General features: G+C 36.7%; 1 protein-coding gene across 3 annotated transcripts in view; it reads left to right on the forward strand.

The window, feature by feature from the left end:
• ALOX5 (arachidonate 5-lipoxygenase) overlaps nucleotides 1-21,959 on the forward strand; it is a 220,152-nt gene that overhangs the window by 71,202 nt on the left and 126,991 nt on the right. For all 3 annotated transcript variants that reach the window (XM_026718714.2, XM_087930534.1, XM_087930533.1), the window contains exon 6: nucleotides 11,237-11,409. In XM_026718714.2, coding sequence (XP_026574499.1) covers nucleotides 11,237-11,409 — 173 coding nt within the window. The remainder of the gene's footprint in view (nucleotides 1-11,236; nucleotides 11,410-21,959) is intronic.

Here is a 21,959-nt window from a genome sequence, read left to right on the forward strand (position 1 = left end):
GAAAGCTTGGCCATGCCAGCTTCAAAGTTTTGCAAAAGATGCAACAGTTTGCAGAAGGTTTAAACTTAAAGGGGTGTAAGGCATACTTGGACTGTGCCATATGTAAATCATCAAAGTCCAAGGCATTCCCAATAAGCAAGAGTAGCACAAGGCAGACAGTAAGAGCTCTGGAGCTGGTAGATGCAGATTTGGTTGGGCCAATGCAAGCCAGTTTGGGAGGAGCAAAGTATGCACTAGTCATTGTAGATGACTACAACAGATTTGGTTTTTGCTATTATACTAAAAAGTATAATAGAGCTGCTACAGAAATTTAAGCAATGGGCAAGCTTCATAGAAAGAAGATATAAACAACAGGTATGTCAGCTGCAAATTGAAAGGTTCAGAATTCCTGTCAGCAAGTTTTCAACAGTAGCTGGGACAGTTAGGAATAAAACACAGATGCCCTATTCCATACACAGCAGCTGAGAATGGTATAGCTGAGAGGTGGAATGGAGTCTTGCAAACAATGAAGGATTCACTGCTGGAGAATTCTGGTCTAAGGTGATATTGGGGTGAAACCATGTCGACTGCTAATTATTGAATCAATAGGCTGTGGAGTTCATCTATTAATGATACTCCATATGCAGTGTTATATGGGAGAAAGCCATCTCTGGCACATTTAAGGGTGTTTGTAAGCAATGCATGGGTGCATATTCCAAAAGCAATCAGGAGAAAAGGTCAATCAAAGGCTAGAAAGCTCAAGCTATGAGCCTGGCTCAAAGAGCTATTGCTTTAGCGATGGGAGCAAAAGAATAGTGATTTCCAGGTCTGCTAACTTTGCAGAGCAAAATTGGAACAGAATTGATGCCAATTTTTTGAAAGTTCCACTTAGTGACGTGATCCACTTAGTGACGGTAACTCACTTAGTGACAATGTTCAGGGACAAGAAGCTGAAAAAAGGCAAGAAAAGATATCAGGAGAAGATGATAACTCAGATATGAAGTGAGAGGGTTGAAACACAAGAGCAGTTAATGTCATGCAGGTCAGAGCGATCAAACAAGGGGATTCCACCTGACAGGTATTCTGCTAGTGAAGTACAGGTGTATAAGGTATGGTATGAATCAAGAAACTATAAGGAAGTATTAGCTTATATTTCCTAAAACAAGTGAAGTGGAAAGAAGCCATGGAAATGAAATCCATGGGTGAACATAAAGTATTCACATCTATGACTTTGCGACAGGGTTGCAAAGCTGTAGGATGTAAATGGGTATACAAAAAGAAAGTACTACCCTACAATGAGATCTAATATAAGGCAAGATTAGTGGCACAAGGTTTTTCACAGAGGAAAAACATGCACTATCATGAGGTATTCGTGCCTATGGTAAAGAATGAAAGCATAAGGTTGGCACTAGTGTTGGTATGGAATGTGACCATAAAATTTGGCATTTTGATATAATCACAGCATTCCTCAGTGCAGAACTAGAAGAAGAAATTTACATGATTCAAGCACCAGTGTTCTGCTTATTAATGTCTGGATGGCATAAAGCAGACAGGGTAACTCCACAAAGCATCCATACAAAGTCCTTTTATTGGTTCATCAGGCATCCTATCAACTCACATTTATGACAAGGTTCTTCTTAATGTCCAATCCTTTGCATATCTGAATTGTGGTGTAGAAAGATGGTTATCTCTTTCATCCCATATCGTAGAGGCAGGGGGTGGTAGAGCAGCTACCACGAGGCTGTGTTCAGGCAAAAGTGAGGGAGCCTCCCCCAACCCAACAAGGGTCAATTTAATGACCAATTAGGATTACAGATTTGGCCACATGACATGAACTACATTTCCCAGGATCCTTAACTACATTTACCATGATGCATTCCCTTAAGGGGACAGCTCTCAATTCCTAATTAACTATCCCAAATCCCATTAACTCTAAACTGTCTGGACAGCACAACCAGGGTATGAAAGTAAAAAATCTAACACTGTATAAATTGCACAAGGCCATTTATGGGCTGAAGCAGTCAGCCAGGAATTGGACTATCTGTTTAGATACAGCATTGAAGGGTCTTAGGTTCAAGAGTTGCAAGGCTGATGGTTGCATATATACTGGAAAGTTAGAAGGTGAGGATTGTCAATTATTAGCATTTGTGGATTATCTTTGTTTCATTGCAAAAGATGTGTCACGGGTAAAAAAAATTGTTAATCAGAGAAGAAGTTTGAATTGAAAAATTTGGATGAAATACAAAATTATCTTGGTGTAGAGATACAAAAAAAAAAGAAAGAAAGATTGTTATGTTCTCAAAAAAATAATAATTGAACAGCTATTTGAGAAAGATAGTATTACTATGAAATATAGTAATTCTACTTTAACCCTTATGAGTACAGATTTTTATAACAATTTGGGTGAGGACAAAAGTGAAGCTTGTGATCAAGAGATATATCAGTCAGCAATAGGGAGCCTGTTATATCTGTCACAGTGGTCCAGACCAGACATAGCTTGTGCAGTAAGCGTCTTAAGTCGCTTTACTGCTGCACCAACAAAATTGCATTGGATGGATGTAAAAAGGATTCTCAGGTCTTTGAAAGTAACTGTGAATTTGGGTCTTCAAATACAGGTCTTTGAAGAATTAAAGTTAAAATGTTACATTGACAGTGATTATGCCAATTATGTAAAAACCAGAAAGTCCAATTCTGGGATTGTGGTATTATTTGGAGCTGACTTCCGGTTTGGGCTTCTTTGGCAACGGACTGAAATCACGATAGTCCACGGTTTTGATCCGTGCTTGCCGCTGGAGCGCCCCAATCTGCCCAGATTCGGGGCTGAAGCCACCCCATAGAGGTAGTGAAGAAGGGGGAGCCATCAGCGGGGTTGAGGAGAGCTGCATCTCTCCTCCTTGGCTGGGCATTACTCCCTTTCCCAAAGGTGGTTGCAGTGGTGGTCAGAAATGGCCACATCAAAGAAGAACCCAAACGGACAAGATTATGCAAGAGGAAGTTTAAAGGAGAAAGTTTGACTGACAGAGTTGAATGGAGAACATCTATTTAAGGTACCTGGAACCTGAATTTTAAAGACTAATACTATTCCTAAAAAAGATTTTAAGCTGCAAAAGAGAAAAGGAAAAGAAACAGAATTGGCTTTTTTCCCTCTAACATCGACAGTTTTAACTGACTTGGAACTAAGAAGAGATTCAAATAAGAAATCGATACTATTCCAATTTGACATTAATAGGCTATTGGGATAGCTGAAAATAAAATGTCAAAGGGATAAAGATTCTTGGATAATTTAAAAACTTTCTTTAAAAAAAGAAAGAAAGCAGCGGAGGGAAAAAGGAAAAAAGAGGGTGGAATCTGGAAAATGGAGGAGACCACTTGGAACTTAAAAAAAATTGATAGTGGAATTTTAACAAGGCTTGCAAAAGATACATTGTAGCTGAAACCTTGTTATAAGATAACAAAGCCCCTGGAAAGAGAAAGTGAGAAAAGAAGCAAAAAACAGTTTTGGTAATGCTGTTACAGTGAGCTCTGGCGCTTAGGTCATTTGATATGAGAACTCCAAGGTCCTTGACAGAGTGAGGATCGCCAATGAGGTCATATCCACCTAGTTTGTATTTGGTGTACTGATTTTTTTTACCAATGTGTAGGACAGAGCATTTGTTGGTCAAGATTTCGAGTTGCCAGATGTTTGACCATTCTGACACATAATCAAAGTCGCTTTGAAGGATAATAGCATTGTTGGTGGTTTTGAATAGTTTTACGTCATCCGCAAAGAGGACACAGTTGCTTATAAGGTGATCGCAAAGGTCATTTATATAGAGTATAAAGAGAGTGGGTTCGAGAACACTGCCTTGGGGGACACCGCTGTTAACTGGAGCAGGGTTTGATATAGCGCTCCCTATTTTTACTATTTGTTGCCTGTTTGACAGGAACACAGTAATCCACTTATGAAGGGATCTGGAAATGCTGTAAGAGTTTAGTTTTAACAGTAGTTTGTCATGGACCACTGAATCAAAGGCTTTGCAGAAGTCTACGTAAATTGCATCTGTAGCTTTACCCTGGTCAAATAGAGTAGTCCATATGTTTTTGCAGTGTAGGAGTTGAAGATTGCAGGACAATTTTTTCCTGAAACCAAATTGTTTTTTGGACAATAGGTTGTTTGACTCTAAGTGGAGAGTGATGAATTGGTTAATGATTGATTCCATGACTTTGCATGTGGACACAACACAGTGAGATTGGTCTGTAGTTTTCAACCAGGTTGGGGTCACCTTTTTTGAAGATAGGGGTGACCGTAGCTAAGGACCAGGAGCTGGTTCTGAATGATATCTCATATATAATGCTTAGGGGTTCCGCTATGGCAGAGAAGAGCTTTTTTAAGAAGTATGCATATAATTCATCAGGGCCAATAGATAAGGGACGGTTTTAGGTTACATAGTGCATTTTCTACATTATCTTCTGTAAAGTCAATATGTAGTATGTCATTACAGTTAGTTGTGGTATGACTAGGAAATGTGGGGCATGAACCATTGCTGTTTACAAAGACTGAACTGAAGAATGTGTTGAAGAGATTGGCCTTAACAGCTTCATTGTTGCAGTCTTTCCCATTTGCTCCTTTTCGGGGTGGGATGGTTCTTGAGTCTTTAAGTTTGGTGTTAACAAAGTTGTAGAAGGCGTGGGTGGATTTTGTATGTAGGAGGTTTTCCTCTTGTTTGCAGTGGTAATTTGTGCATTCTGCCTTTATCTGTTGGCATAGGGTGTTGTATTGGTTTTAAAAGTTTGCTACGTAGCTAGTTTTGTTTTTACACCATAGCGATCTTTTTTTTGATTGAAGTTTCCTTATTGTTATGGGTAATTTGTTTTTTTTATTTTGGGGGTTACTAATGGTACATATAGTTTAATGACCCTTTCAAGTCCGAACAAGAATGCATTATAATGGTCTTCTATAGTATTACAGCTAGAGAACAGAATGTGCCAATGAAGAGATGATAGGCCAGCATCTATGAGATCATAGGTGGCTTTTTTGAAGTTGTATTTTGGGGATCCATCATTATGATCCTCTTTGTGAGGGTGTAAATTGAGACAAAAGTCGATCATACTGTGGTCACTGTTTGAAAAGGGTTCTTGTATTTGTAGGCCATATTTTGAGTTTGAGCTGTTGCAGAAGATAAGGTCGAGGCAGTTATTGAGTCTAGTGTTGTTAGTTACTAATTGATCCAGTCCCAGTGTAGTGACAGCATTCTACAGGGCTGCATGTATGGTTTCGGATGTACATTCATTTAGGGTCCAATCTATAAGAGGTAGATTGAGGTCACTAAGGAAAATAAGAGGGTGAGGGCAAGAGGCAACCCACATTAGCAGTGAAGTTAGCTTGTTTGCATGAACTATGTCATAATCAGTGGCTCTGTAAGAAGTGGATTGTGGTATTTAAAGACAGATCACATACAATGGTCTCTTTAAGAGCAAGTTCCTGTGTAATTTAAAACTTTTTTAGATTAAGGGATTTTTTTGTAGAAGATAGCAACTCCACCTTCCTCTACGGAATTCGGGATCTGACCGATAAACGTGATATTCGCTGACTGTGGTAATGGAGTCTGGAAAAGATGAATTTAGCCAGGTCTCACAGACAAATATAATGTTGAATGTGGTCGTGCCTAATAAGATGAGGAATTCATGCATTTTGTTTGCGAGGCTTCTTGCATTGAGTAGTTTGCATTTTAGATATGTAGTAGTGGGTCTGGAGAAAGTAAGGGGCGTGCATGCCTAATGTTGGATGTTGGGGTGATGGTTATTGGGATGTACATTGAAGGTCTTGCTTTTGATACATTCTGTGCGGTAATCAATGTATAAGTTAGTATTTCCTTGTTCATGGAGTCTTTTGAGCTCAGAGCATAGTTTATGGGATCATACACCTTGCTGTAAGGTTAGGTCAGGGTGAGAATGGAGGTTCTTATGGTTGGTGTTGCTTTTGGCATTGGAGTGAATTTATAGTGTAAAAGAATTTATGTGTGCTTGATTCATTTTTGCAAAATGACCCTGCAGAGGCATGAGGCCACCAAGCCATCACTGTTTTTGAACTCTGGGCTGATGCTGGAAATGTCAAGTATTTCATCAGGGTTGGTTGATATTTGATAGTCACTGATGATGATGCGGACAATTGTGATGTCATCATCGTCATTGCTGTTCTCTAGACCAAATAAGATGGCTTTTGGACGCTTCCGTTTGCTCTCGACAGCTTCTTTGATGAGGATTTGTATATCATTATTTGTTGGATTTGTGGTTTTCTTTTTTTTTTTAAACAAGTTTTATTGATTTTACAAACAAACAAACAAAACAAAACATCATTAAACATTAAAAACATAAAACCTCTTTCCATTGTAAATCTTTACAAGGCAGGTAACACATTGCTTTATATCACATACTTATAATTTATCCCATTTCCATATAAACACGTAAATTCCCTTTACCAAATTCCACATTGTTTCTCTTTAATCATTATTCAATCATATTTCCTTTCTAATTTATCTGCTATTCAATCATCACATTTATATTTTCCTCTAGCTTGTTTATAATTGTTCTCATCTAGTCTTCCTCCGAGATTTTATTATTTAATTCTTAATTGAACACACACACATAAGACAAACATAAAAACATAAAACTTTCTTTTAGAAAGTAACTTGGCCCCAGATTGCCTCTTCTTGTATGGACTTCAATTGAATTCATGCTCTTCTTATGTACTATTACCTATCTTGTTTACCATTCTATATCTATTATATAACTCCTCTCCACTTTTGCCTCGTCTTAATTCTGTTTTATATATTTAATCTTGCTTTAAAGAAAAATATTTTTATATCTTTTGTCCATTTCTCCATTTACATCTGTCTCATTTCCAATATAAAAAAGAATAGTTTCCCCTGGAATCACTAATCAGAGTATGATGCCTTTCTATCATTCCCCTAAATTAAAATTTTAAATAACACCTAAATCCCAATCAGATTCTGCTTAGTACATTCTACTATTTCAGAAACCAATACTACAATAATAAATCCATAACAGTCAACACATTAATCCATTAAACTCTATATTTAAACTAATATTTTAAACATTCCCTTTAGTATTTTATTAAAACTTAATATCATTCATTATTAAACATTTTAAAGTTATACCTTAATATTTTAGTCTTTTATTAGATCTTAAAAAGTTCTGATTATCTACTTATAATACAAATACCACTATTACAATACTCATGTGTACTTTGCAGAATCCCCCCTTTTTTTAAAAAAAAAAACAACCCATACATTACCCATTATCCCTAAAAAAAATTTCTTTTCTCCATCTTGTTTTATACCTTTGTAACTTTTTTCCCCCTTTTCCCTTTCCTTCTTAGCCCACCTAAACTTTTTACCCCCTCCTCTCCAAACCTCTGCCTTCTTGGTTTTCCCTTTCTGTTGCATTCCTCTTTCCTTTTGCTTTCTAGCATTCTGTTGTTTTTACATCTTCTTTTTCTCTTTCATAAATATTTTTTTATTTCTTAAGTCCTTCCTTTTCGCTCCTCTCTTTTTCCTTTCTTTCTTAGTCACACCATTTAGTTCATTAAAAATGGCTTCTTCTTCCTCAGCTTCTTCCAGCTGTTGTTTAATTTGCTGACAAGCGCCATATCTAGGAAACAAAGGGCTTCTCCCATAACATCTTTGCCTTCTTTCCTTATTTTTAAATATTGTTTTTTTAGTTCATCAAGAGATAGAGCCATTTTAAACTGTTTCTTCTTCTTTTTCTGTATCCTCTTCTTATTATTAAGCCAATCAGTTATTTCCAAACTTAAAACAGTTCCCAAAAGTCCCAAAATCCCACAATCATCAAACAGTCCAGGCAGAGTACAAACTTCTTCTTTTTACAATTTCTCTTCTAGGGGTGAAGTCAAATTAGGGAAAGAAAAAACGTCCAGTCTGTGCTTTAGATCTTTTTTAGAATTAATTTCTATTCTCTTTATCTTCAAGGCATCTCCTCCAGCAAAGTCTTAGAGTAAAAAAATTTTTTTCCAAGCTTCTCCCTTCCCACTTATAACAAAGGAGTTTAGGTTTTACCTTCTATTAAAAGGAAGGTTTCCCTTGTCCATTTGTTAATTCCATAAGGGAGGGAGAGTAACTTTCTGTTTTCATCACTTTTCTTCGCCGCTGAAAACATCAATTGGGAACATTGTAGCGTCCAGAAAAAAGCCAATACTTTCCCAGGTGTTGAATATGTCCTTAAGGTCCCGGTTCGACCAAGAAAAATCTTTCGTTTTAAAACTCCTTCTTCTTCCTCCTGCACATTCTTTATCCAGTTGCCGGCTTCTTTATGGCGGCCATTAAGACCACCGCTCCACTGTCTTGAGAGAAGGGGGTTATTGCCAGCTGGGGAGGGGGTTTGCGATATCCCTCAACCCCTGTCCGGATCCCCCCTTTCTTCAGCTGCCCCAACAGGGCAGCCTTAGCCTCCAAATCCGTCAGGATCGGAGGCACCAAGGTGGCTAGCACAGTAGGGATCGCGGAGAAAAGCGAATCCCTGCTGTCACCGAAGCCGACAAACCGGAAGTTTTCAGATTTGTGGTTTTCTGTGGATTGGGTTGCGGTTGTTGGGTAGAGATGTTTGTAGCTATTGAATGTTCGTTTTTTTGTGTTGTGTCTTTTTTTCAAGGTTAGTTAATCTTTCTTTTAAAGTGTCCAGGGATGCTACTATGGTGTCAAGGGATGTTATTCATGTTTCTATGGTATCAACTCTTTCAAACAGGAAGATTTGTCCAGTTTGGGTCTGCATGATGGGCAGAAATATTGAAATGCATGATTGGATGATTCTAGAAATTGAGTCATTTGCTTGGGTAATCCCAAGCAGCCATGGTGAGCATAGTTGTCATATAGGGAACATTTGGTGGAATTTTTATTATCCTTTAGAGTTTCATTACATATAAAGCATGTGCAGGAGTCTTGTGGTTCATTGGTGGGGATTTCTTTCTCTTTAGCTTGTGGTTTGGCACTTGATTTTTTTCTGGCATGGTAGGTTTGTTGAGATGGTACGTTGATTAAATTGCTTAATGAAACAAGATATTTGGGTAATCAATATAGCCAATATCACATGAGTTAATCAATTACAATAATCACCCTAGTCAAATGATTTTGCTAAACAACAATCAGCCTAATCAATTAATTACACTAATCACTAATCACACTGGTCAATTAAGTTCACTAAATCACTAATTTGACTAATCAATCAAAACAGTAAATCAGTTAATCCATTGATAAATTAATTATTTTATAGAAATTGATTTAGAGACATCATTATCTAATCATTGATATAGGTCATGAGGTAGAAAAGTTATAAGTTTTGAGGTAATGAAGTAATCATTGTTTAAATATTAAAATAATGAAGTAGTATTGAGGGTCAGAAAGTAAAGGGTTATTGCTTTGCTAACTGCTGCTATCTGATGGGTGAGAAGGATTTATTGCTTTGATGGCTGCTGTTATCCGATCCGCTGGGTGAGACATGTAAAAGCTGTAGGTCTGGAACACACAGAAGTAGGCTTTAAGGCTGTAACAGGATGACTAAAAACACGCTGAATTATTGAAACAGAGTAAAACACACTGAATTATTGAAACACACTGACTCCATTTAGGGAATCATGTTTGGGGAACCACAGCTGACACTGTTCACAACTGACTCTGTTCAAGACTCCACCCAAGGAATCTTAGGACTGGAAGATTCCCTAAAGCCATGTGGTTTCTTTTGTTTTAATGGCTACTAAGTAATTGTTTCCTGGTGAGGTAGAGGTTGGTGAGAGATTGTAGGAATTATTTTCTAGCAAGATTGTTTCCTGGTAACAACAAAAAACAATAAGTTTTTCTTGCTGGGATTAGATTGTCTGACTGTAAGTCTGTTCTGGCTTGGCTTTCTGGCTGCCTCTGGAGAACTGTATTTATCCAGGGCTCGGAAAACTGAGTGGAGATGGCTGTGCTCCAGCTTGGCTCTCTAATTGCCTCCTGGCTCTTTAATTGCCTCCTGGTATTTGCGCTCCACCGGGGCTCGGGGCTCAAGCGTTATGGCTGCTGGGGAGGTTGTAGGAGATTGTCCAATGGCCCTACCTCCAGGAAATTGCCCTGCCCTGCCACTGGGGAATTGTGCTTTGCAGGGGCTCAGGGTTGGAAGGCTATGGCTGCTGGGAAAGGCTGTGGGAGCTTGCCCAGGCTGCTTCACCGGGGTTGGCTGTGGGGGAATCTTGGGATCCCAAGGGATCTTGGTTACTCACGGGAGCTTCAGCGCATGATTTCTGGCAATTTCTGGTGAAGGTGGAGGTTCTAAAAGGATCTAAAATGTGATAAGCTCTCCGGGAGCAAGAACCTCACCATCCTTGTTGGGCACCATCTTGGGGAAGTGTTTATTGTTCTATCTGAACTTTGTTCAGACATAACTTGGTACGTACATCTAATTACAGGATTTAAACATAAAAATAAATAAAGCTGTAACAGTGTTTGAAGATAATGCTGCTTGCATTAAAATGGCAACAGGTGACAGAGTAAAGAATAGAAGCAAGTATGTAGATATTAAATATTGTAATGTAAGAGAAGCCATCAAATGTAAATTAATTAGCTTGCTTCACTGTTCTTCAGAGGACAATCTGGCAGGTGGAGCCATTGGGTAGAGTGCACCATGGGAAGAATATTTAAGTTATTTGGTTTTATGTCTATTCCTGTCATAAAGGGAGGAGTGTCAGTGTAAAAGAATTCATGAACTGGAATAGCCATGGCAACAAGTCAGCCAGTGGGGACTGTTTGCTGACTGAAACACAGGATTTTGTTGTGTGAGCCATGTGAGATGACTTGGAGACTGGGCGTGGCTTAACTGTTCTGTGTATAAGAGAGTTCGTTTGTCTTTGCTTGATATGCTTCTTGTACTTGCTACTTCTCTCTACCACATTGCAAGATTGCATGGGTATTGTATACATGCATCATGTTTTATATTATTGTATATAAAGAAGTATATAATGAAGCCTGCTGAATTATTTGCTAGTGTGCTGGCTGGATCACTACAAATTCTGACAGTAAATAGCATGAAATATACATATGGCCTGTTTTTATAAATATTTAAAATTAGAGGCCCTGCAGAAGATTGCATATCTACCAAAAATACTTCATAGTATATATTTTAATATTATTTTCATTTTCCTGTTTTCTTGAATTGTTTGATAATCATCAGGAATACTCCTAAAACAATCTTTGTTGTTTTTTCTCCTTAGAATATGTAATGCAGCACTGGCAAGAAGATTTTATGTTTGGATACCAGTTTCTGAATGGCTGCAATCCTGTATTAATTAAAAAATGCATAGAACTACCAAAAAAGTTCCCAGTGACCACAGAAATGGTAGAATACAGTTTGGAGAGAAATCTAACTCTGGAGCAGGAAATAAAGGTATCTACTTAGAATACACAGTTATTTCAGTGTTTAGCTATGAAACATTTTACAAATGTTGTAGAGGCTGATTAAATTGTCTAGGAGAAAAGTGTTTTCCGTTCTAATGCAAAAATATAATTAGCAATTGTATGATAGCTAGCTCTCAAATAAAAATAAGAATGCCTAATTTTAAGAATATAACATCATCCATGGGTGTAAACCTTAGCATTACTTGCTTTCTAAGTATAGAACAATCTTAAATATGTGTAAAGATAACCCAGTTTCCTAAAATATAATGAAATTAAAACTTTTAGAGTATAAGCCTTAAAAAGTACCTTGGACATCATCTAGTCCAATGCTTCTGTTAAGTACAGAAGTGCAGAAATCCACTGATACAGCATCCCTGACAGAAAGCCACCTAGCATATATTCAAACATTTAAACATTTCTGACAGACAATCCCCACAGTACCGTGTTAGATAATATATAGTATAGTTGTATTACCATTATCCTTCTCATCTTTTCTACTATCTTCTCTTATTGGTATATTATTATTATATTACTTTGTTGTTTGTATGTACAAGTATATCCAATCACACTTGGCTAATAAACTATTTTGTTCTAGTCCTAGTCTAGTCTAGTCTAGTCTATCCCTATCCCATTCCATTGCATTGCATTCCATTGTATTATCTGAACAAGTTTGTTCCAATGTTGAAAAACTACTTATTACTTATAATTACTTGGAAACTATTCCTGATGTCAGGAAAACTTTTCTTTGCCCTAGTTCTAAAACATCTCTGAACACTTCTGCTCCATTTTCCATTGCCCTAAACAGAGTATTCTAAATAAGCTGTGTTCCAATGGGAAAATCTTGAGATGGCCCAAGTATTCTGTGTTTAGTATGAAACAAATCATCCCTCGTAAAAACAGTACAGAAATAAAAGCAGCAGGAAAGTCAGAACAAAAATCATTTCCTGATATTTTCAGAGATATACATGAACTCTTTCATCAAGCTGAAAGAATCCTTGTTTTGCAAAGCTGCACTAGTTCCCAGTAGGCTTTGAGGGGCAATTAAAGGTGCAGATATCACTTATATGAAATGAAAGCCTTCTCGAGAAAAACTTAAAACAGGGAAGATAGTGATTAATTTTTCAAGACAGAGAACAAAAAGTCAAGAACTCTTGTAAATTGCAAAAGATGGAGGATAAAAATGCAAAAGATGGAGGATAAAATGGATAACATCCAGGAAATAATTATGTCAACTCATAAAACATTTTGTATACACATTTTATAGTTGACAACAGAAAGAAGGGGGGAATTTCAAAGAGCAGATGGCAATGTGGAATTGAAAGTACATTCCATTCATATTTTCTTCAAACACTGATTAGATGGCTGAAGCTTTTGCTGCGCAAAAAATCTAATTGGAGAGCATGATTGATGACTCTTGGTTATGGACTTTTTTGATTGGATGATAAACCCAGAGGGGTGGGGTGGGGGGAAAAGCAGGATCAAGGGTAACAGTGAATTATGTATCTCAGAGTTGGCTATGCCCAGGTAAATGCTGGACGTAGAATGCTACCTTCAAATAAATCTTTTTTAGTTTTGGGAGTGTGGCTCGAGGCTCATGATTTAATTGGAGTAACTGCTGGAATCCTGACAAATTACTAAAAGTGAGCAACGAATTCAGAAAGTAGAAGAGAAAACAGAACAAACAGATAAGAAAGTGGAAGAGATGGACTATAGGCTGACCCAGGTAGACAATGACCTTGAGTTATCCATAATTATGCTAAAGATGGATAGAGCAAAATATTTTTGAGATTTCAGAATATTGAGCAGGAAAAAGGGGAAGATGTTGCTGAAAAAATGCTAGAGTTGTTGGCCGATGCATTGGAAGTAAGTAAATGAGAAATGCTTGCTGGAATAGATGAAATATTTAGAATACACACAAGCTACACAAGAAGGAATAAACTCCCCAGAGAGGTACATGTGAGATTCTCAAAGAAGGCAATAAGAGTGGAAATTCTTCAAAGAACAAGAGATGACTCATTGAAATATAAAGGGAGAGAAATAGTAGTCCTGGCTGGATACATTGCGTCAGCGGGCCGTAGTTTGAGGATGGCTGCAAAAGACAAAGCAGAGCAATTCTACTATCAGTAGTTTGCATCATATGAGGAAAAAGGGAGAAGAGAGGAAATAGATGATAAAAAACAAGAGGAACCGTTAGGCGAGGAAAGTACACAACAAGAAGAAACTGAAACAGAGCAAAAGGAAAGAAGAGAACAAGAAGAAGCAAGAGCAGAAGAACAGAAAGAAGCAAGAACAACAGCCAAACCTATCTATAAGTAAATGATGGAAGAAGAAACAAAATTATTATCAATTAATATAATTGAACTGAATTCACCTATGAAAAGGAAAAGAATTTAATAAATTAGAAAAATTAAAACTAGATTTGATTGTCTTCAAGAGGTTGACATTAAAAAAAAAATACAGTAAATTACTGTAAAATCCTAAAATTGGGAAATTATATTTTTCATTAGCACAACAAAAAAGGCATGTGGCTTTCTATATTAAAGAATAAAATGCTAGACAAATTTTTGCAGATGAGGATGGGAGAATATTGATGGTGGAGGTAACAATGAAACATAAGATGCTCTTGATAGCGATATATACACCAAACAATAAACAAGAAGAGTTTTATGGAAAACTCCGTAAGAAAATTATAGAATTGGAATGTGAAAATATCTGTGTGGTAGAAGATTTCAATGCAATTGTAGATGCAGATCTTGATTATAAGAGTAGTAAAACAGGTAAAAAAGCTAGGAAAACACTCCCTAAAACTTTCTTTAAAATGACAGAAGAAATAAGTATTCAAGATGTATAGAGAGAGAGACACACCTCAAGAAAAATCAATACTCATTCTATTCAAATAGACATATATCTTGGTCAAGAATAGACATGGTATGGATGTCATCAGAATTGAAAGCATATGTGCAAGAGATAGAAATAGAATCAAATGTTTGGTCAGATCATAATCCAGTCAAAGTTGTATGGAAAGGACAAAAAAGAAAATTGAGATAGACACTGAACCCAGCAATTTTGCAAGATAAGAAATTTATAGAAACTATCGAAAAAGAACTGGACTTTTTCTTTAAAGAGAACAGGAAAGGAGACCTCTCTGCAAACTATATGGGATACTGCTAAAGTGTATATTGGGGATTAATCATAATATACATGAATAAGAAAAATAAGAAGAAACAAAATAAAAAAGTGTTAGAAGAACATAAAAGATTAGAATTAAAATTACAGAAAGAACCACGAAAAAGAATTTGAAAAATCAAATGGATTTAATAAAGCATAAATTGAATTTATTTAAAAAAAATTGGCACAGAAAATCAAAAGTGTGACAGAACTTTTTTGAAAAGGCAAATAAACCAGGAAGATGGTTGGCATATATACTGAAAAAAGAGAAAGAAAAAAACTTGATACATTGACTAATGGATGAGAAAGAGACTATTACCAAAACAAAGATAAAAAATAATAATTCAGTGGTATTACGGGAAACTGTATGATCAGGAGAAAACCCCAAAAAACAGAATAAAACAATATTTGGAACAATCTGAACTTCCTAAAGTACTCGAAACAGTTAAGGTTATGTTGAACGAGCGAATAATTATGATGGAATTGACAGAAGATTAAGAGACAAAAGAATAATAAAACGCCAGGGCCAGATGGGTGACCGGCAGAATTTTATAAACATTTACAAGATGCATTAGGCCCAGTTATGTTGGAAGCTTATAATGAAGTTCTAGCAGCAAAAGTACTAAATTCATGGATGGAAGCAAATATTACTCTTACACCGAAAGACGATTTAGATTTAACACCGATAAAGAACTATAGATCAATATTCTTATTGAATGCGGACTACAAAATAGATGCTCCAATAATAGGAGATTAAAAAGGGTTTTGAATGAATTTATACATGTAGATCGGAATGGATTTCTGCCAGAGGCAGATTAAAACAATATGACGATGATGTTGAACACATTGGAGTATTATAAAAGTCTATTAACTTTAGACTGACACGGCCTTCAATTAGGTTGGCATGCTTTCTTATGGTATGGGAAAAATAAGATACATAGTTATTTTCCAAGACATTATATTAGAAATGAATTAGTATCAGCATGGGTAAAAATTAAAGGACAATATTATTTAAAAATACCTGTCTGGCTTTCCACAATGGAAGCATTAATATATCATAATGTTAATATGGAAAAAATATAAGATATAAATATATTTTGAATGAAAAGGGGGAATTAAAAACTAAGCAAGAACTGAATAGTCAAGGGATGGATATAGCATGGTGGCCACAAGTGCAGATACAATCTTGATATGAGAAAGATGCTAAAATGTATAGTTTTAATAAAGAATTAACAGAATTGGACCAGATATTAACTGGAATGGATGAAAAATTAATAAAGAAAATATATAGGTATTAATTACACATCAAATTGGAGAAAAGAAATAGACAAAACCAAGGATGAAAACCTAAAATCCATATGGGTCATTATAAAAGGGAAAAAATGACATTGCTATAGGCGTATACTACCCAATCAAGCAGAAGAAAAAGTTGAACTCTTTGCCAATCAATTTACAAATGTATGTAGGAAACATGCTGTCAACTTTTTGACTAGTGAACCCAAAATAAGGAAACACTCTCAGCAGGTTTGAATTTCCAAAAGTAAAACTTTATTGGTTACACCATTTTGGTACTGAAGAAACAAAAGCAGCTCTGGTTTTTCAAGTGCAAATGCTTGCCTAGTTAAACAATAGCTCCCACTTCTCCATACCCCTGGATGATCACATTGTCTAATTATGAGATGTCCATCACTTTCTCAAGCACTTGCAGTGTTGATCTTGATGGATTCCAAGCTCTCACGATCCACATACACATTCCCATCATTCCAATTCCCCCTTCCCTCCTCCATTCCAATTCCCCCTTCCCTCCTCCCAGTTCATTGGCAAGTTTGAAGAACATTAAGGTTTGAAAGAAGCAAAATGATTCAATCTTGACACATACCACAGTAGTAATGGAAGACTTTAACTATCCTGATATCAACTGGGAGACAAACTCTACAATAAGTGGGAGATCGAACAGATTCCTAACCAACTTAGCTGACAACTTTGTCATTCAAAAAGTAGAGAAGAGAACTAGAGGAAAAATTATATTGGACCCAATTCTTACTAATAGAGAAGAAGTGATAGAGGGAGTTGAAATTACCAGAACCTTAGATGAGAGTGACCATGTCATACTTGGAATTCAATATAATGCAAACACAAGCAACACAATATAATCAACCGGTGCCTTAAACTTTAAAAGAGCTGATTTTAAGAAACTCAGAGACTAAGCAAAATTTCATGGATAAAAATCCTAAAGGGGAAAACAACTCAAGAAGCAAACACTGAAAAATATGATTATAAAAGCCCAGTCCAACACAATACCATGGAAAAACAAAAACAAGAAATCCAAGAAGAAACCAGCATGGCTGCAGAGAGCGCTCTCTGATAAACTGAAAGACAAAAAATGGAAAGAGGGACACATAACTAAGGCAGAATATGAGCAGATAGGCCGACTCTTCAAAGATGAAGTCAGGAAAGCAAAAAGCTCAGAATGAACAAAGACATGCATCAAAAATCAAAGATAATATTAAAAAGTTTCTTTCAACATATAAATAATAAGAAAAAAGTCAAGAAAACAGTCAGTTCACTAAAGACAGAAGATGGCAAGGAACTAACTGGCAGTAGAGAGAAAGCAGAGCTGCTTAGCTCATTCTTTGCATGTAAAAAGGATAGCCCAACCTACCAAAAACATAACTGTAAAAGACAGACTAGATATAAAAATCAAAATAAGCAAGAAAATGCTTGTCCGATCTTGATGAATATAAATCACTAAGATCTGATGGATTACATCCCAGAGTTCTAAAGGAGCTGGCAGATCTCAGAACCACTGTATCATATCTTTAAAAAACCTTGGAGCACCAGGGAACTACCAGGGAGTGGAAAAGTGCTGATGTGGCTCCCATTTTCAAAAAAGAAAGTGGGGGGAATGACACAGGAAACTACAGACCAATCAGTCTAACATCAATACCTGGGAAGATACTGGAAAAAAATAATAAAAACAGATCTGTAAACATCTAGAAACAAATAAATCCATGACTAGTAGCCAGCATGGGTTTGTTAAAAACAGATCATGCCAAACTAATCTTATTTCATTCTTTGACAAAGGGACTAAATTAGTACACCAGCGAAATGCTGTGGACATAGTATATTTAGACTTCAACAAGGCATTTGACAAAGTAAACCATAACCTACTTCTTGGTAAGCTAGAAAAATGTGGGATAGACTGTATCACCAGTAGATGGATTTCTAAGTGGCTGACAAACCATACTCAATGAGCAGTCCTTAAAGGTACTGTATCTACATGGAGGGAAGTAAGCAGTGCGTTATCACAAGATTCTGTCTTAGGCCCAGTACTTTTCAATATATTCATAAATGACTTAGATGAGGGAATAGAAGGGGAGCTTGTCAAATTTGTGGATGACACTAAGCTGGCAGGAATAGCCAACACCCTAGAAGACAAGCTCAAGATCTAAAAAGATCTTGACAGACTTGAACAAGGGGCCCTATCCAGAGGTGGGATTCAAATTTCTTAACAACTGTCTCTGTGGGCGTGGCCTAATTTTGGGGTGTGGCTTGGGTATGTGACTGGGTGGGTGTAGCTGGCTGATTGGCATGGTTTTGTGGTCATGTGACTGGCTGGTTGTGGCTAGGTGGTCATGTGACTGGCTGAGCATGGCTTGTTGGTCATGTGATGGGTAGGCGTGGCTAGGTGGCCATGTGATTAGCAAACCAAATATAAGTGTCCTCACTTAATGGCCAGTTGCTTAGCAAGTGTTCTAATTTACGACTGACCTCCCTAGAGCTACTTGACCTGTTTTTTGTGTTTTGACAGCCATGTGCACGCGTGCGCACACACACACACACTTATGATCGGTTACAACATCCCACGCAGTCTTGTGACTGAGGTTTTCTATGTTTTTACCAGTTTCCAACAATTCCTTCTGGTTTCCGGTTAAAAATGCCCATTGGGGAAAATGGACTTATTTAACAACCACAGTGTTTGCTTAATGACCACAAGGTTCACTTAATGACCATGGTGTTTGCCTAACCCGGGGTCTGCAACCTTAAACATTTAAAGAACCATTTTTCTATTTTCTTTTAAACAAGTATCTCTCTCTCACACTTTCTTTCTCCCTCTTTCTCATCTCTTTTTCTTTCTCCCTTTTTCTTTCTTTCTCATCTCTGTCTTTTGTCTCTTTCTCTTTCCCTCCCTCCCTTTCTCTCTCTCTCTCTCTCTCTCTCTGTGTCTTCTCTCTCTGTCTTCTCTCTCTCTTTCCACCCCTCCCTCTCTTTCTCTCTATCTGTATGTGTCTCTTGTCTCTCTTTCCCTCCCTCTCTCTCTGTGTCTCTTGTCTCTCTTTCCCTCTCTCTTTCTCTGTGTGTTTGTGTGTCTTGTCTCTCTCTTCCCCCCCACTTTCTCTCTGTCTCTTGTCTCTTTCCCTCCCTCCCTCTCTCTCTCTCTCCCTGTCCATCCCTTGGGAGGGGGAATATAAGTCACTTTTTCAGTGCTGTTGTAACTTTAAATGGTGGCTAAACAAATAGTTGAAAGTCAAAGACTATCTGTATCTGTGGTTTTAACCTTCCAATTAGCATCTAACTAAATTTCAGCTGCATCTCTGCACCAAGCACATAGGATAATTTCCTTATTCCCAAAATGCAGGAAAATAACCCAGGCTCACAAGAAGTATTTCTTTTTTTTTTTGAAAATTTTATTTGGGTTTTCACAAAAACAAAATACAAATAAAGCATCTTTTTTGAAAATAGCATGGTCCCAGGTTATCATTTCTTCATACAGACACAAAACTCAATTTCATGCTCATTTTTATATTCCATTCCATATCTTACCATTTTATATTTTCTACATATTTGTTCCCCTCTTCTAATTTTCTCAACTTTGTTTTAATTATCTCAATTCAAATCATTATATTTATACTTTTGTCTGTCCTGTTACAATTTCACATTATCTTTTCTTACTAAGCAAATTTTTCCCTGTAGTTACCAATTACAGTATGACACCTTTATATCCTTTAATTTTATCCATTCAAGCTCTTATTTAAGCTTCAATGTATAGCTTTAAGATTATAGCATTCAATATAATACATAACTTCCAATCGAATTCTGCTTGGTATATTCTTAAAATAGACACTATATTCTTAAAAAGAAATATATATATATATGTAAATAAAACACATTCCATTCCAATTCAATTCTATCTTTAATATGCATTAAAATCTTAACATCTTTAACATTTCTTTTCAATTGAATATCATAGTTCCTTGGGAACACTTATAAACTTTCCATAGTTAATTCCTTTTTTTCCATATTTCTCACTTATATTTTTATAAATCATTACTAATAATTAAAAATGTTCTCTTTTAATTCTCTCAATCATTTTAATTCATTTATTTATTAACAAACATCCCACTGCATTACAATAAATATTTTATCCATCATCATATTTTCTAAAGTTATTTCTATTTGTAATATGACAAAGCTATCTTATGTACCTTTGCAGAATCCTTTTTACAATTAAATTTTCACCCATTATCTCTAAACAAACTTATGGTTACAATCCTTATATCTTTTCCCTGTTTTTCCATTTCTTGTTTCTGTCTTTTACAACTTCTTTTCCTTGCCTTCTTCCCCCTCTTCTTCTCCCTCCCCTTTTTACCCCCTCATCTCTCTACTTCTAACTCTCTCATCTGTAATCCCCTCTTCTGTTGCTTTCTAATATTATACTTATCTTTCAAATTGTTCTTCTACTTTTTGGTTGTTTTTTCTAATCTTAAACCTTTCACTCTCTTTCACCCCTTTTCTTTTTCCCTCCCACTTAAAATTATTTGATTGTTAAAGATGGCTTCTTCTTTGTCCCAATCTTCTTGTTCTGCAAGCATTTCTCATAGTTCCAGATCTCCATTTCTAAGAATCGAAACATGAAGCCAAAAGAACTTCTTGTGCGTCTTCTTTCCATTTTTAAAGTTCCGTTTTCAGTTCTTCTAAGAGTGATACCATTTTTAAAACTTTTAAACAGCCACCCAGTTAATTTTAGTCATCTAGATGCAAAAACCCAAAATCACCAAGTAATCCAAATAATCCAAGGCTGTTTCTACTTACTTCTTTTTTCCACTTTCTCTTCCTAGAGTTCTATTATTTTGTTACCAAGTTTCCATTAAAATGTATCTTTGAGGAATCTTGTTAAAATTTCACTGTAAGTTCCTTTTAATTACAATTCCATTCCTTTATTCTAGGCAGTCTCCTCCATTTTTCCAGACCCTGCCCTTCTATTCTTTTTTTTTTCTCCTTTCCAGCTTTTAAAAACTTTTAAATGTCCAGAAATTTTTATTATCCCTTTGACTTTTATTTTCAGCTTAGATGCCTATTAATGTCAAAGTGGATTTTTTTTCCAGTTTCTTGCTTAAGTCTCTTAGCTGTCAGTATAAGGAAGGGAAGAAAAAAAAACTAATCCTTTCCCTTCTCTCTCTCCTTCGCAGCTTCAAAATCTTCTTTGGGAACAATGTTGTTAAGTTTAAATTCCAAGGTACCTTATTTGATGCTTTTGCTGTTTGACCCGGTCAACCAAAACTTTCTCTTCTTATCTTCCTCCTGCACATTCTTTTCCAGTCGAGTTCTTCTTTGTGGTGGCCATTTCTGACAACCGCTACAACCGCCTTTGGGAAAGGGAGTAATGGCCAGCTGGGGAGGAAAGATGCAGCTCTCCTCAACCCTGCAGGCAGTCTCTCCGCTCTTCACCACCTCTACAGGGTGGCTTAGCCCCAAAACCAGCCGGCTCGGGGCGCTCCAGCGGCGAGCACGGATCGAAACCTCGGAGAGACGAGGTTTCGGTCTGTCGCCAAAGAAGCTCAAACCGGAAGTCCCAAGTAGTTGTATTTCTGATGTTTTTCAAGCTTAGCAACTTTAAGACATGTGGACTTCAGTTCCCCGAATTCCCCAGGCAGCATGAGACCTGATCATTTGATTACTCCCAAGTCAGTAACATGAAAGAATTACCAACTTTAAAGATACTGAGCATTGTATCTCTGTATGAATTGATTTAGTAAGATTCCATACTTACCACACTCCTGTCTCTGCTTGGACAGAACCATCAAGGATTGCCCCTTGTACCAAGGCTCTGATTTAATATTTCCTCCTCCTCCTCCCTAAATGCATGGATTGACCTCAAATGGATGTTACCTATTTTCTACTGGTGGATTAATCTATAAAATGTAATATAAACTGCCCCTTCACCACAAGGACACAGCTTTACAGATATTAAAGTTCCCCCCCACCAAGGGATACTTGCTCCAGGCTACTTTAAAATGCTTCAAAGCCCGGTTCAGCTCCAACAACGCTTCCTGGAACTTCTCCTTGTATCACTGAGCTCCTTGGCTTTTA

This window comes from Pseudonaja textilis, chromosome 3 (assembly GCF_049901715.1).
Source record: "Pseudonaja textilis isolate UNSWEBS1 chromosome 3, rPseTex1.2, whole genome shotgun sequence".
Lineage (NCBI taxonomy): Eukaryota > Metazoa > Chordata > Lepidosauria > Squamata > Elapidae > Pseudonaja > Pseudonaja textilis.